At 44.0% G+C, this 2,168-nt stretch overlaps 1 protein-coding gene across 1 annotated transcript in view; it reads left to right on the plus strand.

Moving 5' to 3' along the window:
- Nucleotides 1–1,647, plus strand: part of LOC107081355 (centromere protein J-like) — a gene marked incomplete at both ends in the record, with an annotated part of 3,092 nt that extends 1,445 nt beyond the window's left edge. The window contains 6 exons of the mRNA XM_015369548.1: nucleotides 1–329; nucleotides 461–593; nucleotides 702–867; nucleotides 974–1,105; nucleotides 1,258–1,395; nucleotides 1,523–1,647. The exon at nucleotides 1–329 is cut by the window's left edge and continues 5 nt beyond it. Coding sequence (XP_015225034.1) covers nucleotides 1–329; nucleotides 461–593; nucleotides 702–867; nucleotides 974–1,105; nucleotides 1,258–1,395; nucleotides 1,523–1,647 — 1,023 coding nt within the window. The remainder of the gene's footprint in view (nucleotides 330–460; nucleotides 594–701; nucleotides 868–973; nucleotides 1,106–1,257; nucleotides 1,396–1,522) is intronic.
- Nucleotides 1,648–2,168: the final 521 nt, after the last annotated feature.

Raw genomic sequence — 2,168 nt, forward strand, 5'->3', positions numbered from 1 at the left:
CACCAGCGGCGCTGATGATTCCACTCTGATCGAGGACAGAGAGAGCCAGCAGAAAAAGGTTATATTTGATGATGACGACACATGGGACGACCTGGAGGACACGGCCGTTCGAGAGGAGAGTCCAGTTCAAAACCTGACAGCTAGAGGAGTTTCACCACCACAGAAGACCTTATTAAGGAAAGTCGCTGTAAGCAGAGGCCTGGAGGCCGAACCTACGCCTGCCTCTCAGCTTATGACCAGATTGTTCCCGTCATTAAAGCCAAAAGCTCAGAGCGCAGCTCCGTCTGATCCTCCCCCTGCCTCTGACAACAAACCACAAGGTGACACAGGTCAGACATCCTTTGAATCCATCATTAGGTATTATTTTGCCAAAAAGTTGCTCAGTTTAAGATAAAACGGTTCATCTAGGTGGGCTTAGCGTCTCCCTTCCTGTGTTTTAACGCTTGGTTCTGACTTCCAGCCCAGCAGGTTCAGTCCAGACAGCTCAGAGAGAGACTGGCTGAGCTGGAGATCGAGATCGAGAGGTTTAAGAAAGAGAACGCCGCACTTATCAAACTCAGGCAAGAGAACGAGAAAAGACAGGAAGATCTCAGGTGAGACATTTGGCTGTAGCATTTCTGTCAGTTTTCACTTGCAAAATACTTCAGCTTTATAGAAGCAATAGTTTTTGTTTTCTTCTGCTTTCTTCTATCGTCTCACAGGAAAGAGCGTCTGGAGTTTGAGCAGACTAAAGCCGAGGAGCTGGCCAAGTTTGAGGAATACAAGAAGGAGGAAAACAGGAAACTGCAGAAAGAGCGAAAGCTGTTTGAGAAGCATGCATCTGCAGCCAGAGCCGTGCCCGACAAAAAGGAACGAGAGGAAATCCAGGTTTGTACGTCCAAGACCCTAAAACGAATTAATTGTAGTTAAATTTTTAGTTTTTACGTGTTCACAAAAAGTGTCAAACCTCTTCCTTTAATATTTTATCCAACAGTCGTTGAAGCAGCAGCTTAGCTCCCTGCAGGAGGAGCTGAAGAGGAAGGAGAGTCGTTGGGCCTCCACACACAGCCGGCTACGCCAACAGATCGACTCCCTCCACCAGGATAACGGCGCTCTGCAGGACGAGGTGCGCCGCTGAACGCTCAGTCACGCCGAGGACTGAAATCCAGTCGGATCCCAGATGTTTCCCCATCTGTCAATGTTGATCGCTGGTGTTGTGATCAGTGGAGCTCAGCAGTAGTTTATTTAAATGTCCACCTCTTTAACCTATGATTTCAGATTCGAACCCTGGAGAAGCTGCGCCTCAGCGGCTGGAAGAAAAGCTCCGCTTCTGCCGAGAAAGGCGTCCAAACAAAAGACGCTCCCTCAGTCTCAGACAGCGGCGTGCCTCCTGTTCCCAAAGGAGTAACATTTGCTGTAAGCCTGGAAGCTCATTTATTTATGGTTTTTTACTCTGTGAATCTTTACAAAAAAGTCTAAGTTTAAAGTATTTATAGTATTGTTAATAGTTCTGGTTTTAAATCAGCCTTCATGTCCCACCCAGAGCCCTCTGGACTCCAGAGAAAGCAGCTGCAGCCCCCCACTGAGCAGCAACTCTGTACGAAGGAACTCCAAGGAAATCAGCCAAGGAGGTGCAGGTACATGGAAGGATAGAACTAACCCTCGGGGGTTTTTCACATTTAGCCATGTCATAGCTCCAAGGTTTAATCCTTTTTGTTTTGATGGAAGGCCAATGCAAGCAGCTGTAAAATAGAAATGAGAAATAATAGTGGGTGCTTATTGTCTTAGAAATGTTAAAATCAGAAACATCAGATCTTTGTTTGCTTCAAGTCAGAACAGCTGCAGCAATGAGGTCATTTTATTCCATTATTTTTGCAAGCAAGGAACACATTATGAGAATCAGAATTTAAAAAAGATCCAGAAATAAAACTTTTAAAAAGCATTTAAAAAAAGGGTTTCGTTTTTCTTTCCAAGAAGGATTTTTAAAAATTGCTCTTTTCAAACTACATTTGAATTGCATTTTTTAGTCAATGTGCTCATCAACAGCAAGTGTTTAAATTTATATACGGTATATCTATCTATCTATCTATATAGATATATATCTATATTGATATATACAGTGGGGCAAAAAAGTATTTGGTCAGCCACCAATAGTGCAAGTTCTCCAACTTAAAAAGATGAGAGAGGCC

Source organism: Cyprinodon variegatus, unplaced genomic scaffold (assembly GCF_000732505.1).
Source record: "Cyprinodon variegatus isolate N-32 unplaced genomic scaffold, C_variegatus-1.0 Scaffold4429, whole genome shotgun sequence".
Taxonomy (NCBI): domain Eukaryota; kingdom Metazoa; phylum Chordata; class Actinopteri; order Cyprinodontiformes; family Cyprinodontidae; genus Cyprinodon; species Cyprinodon variegatus.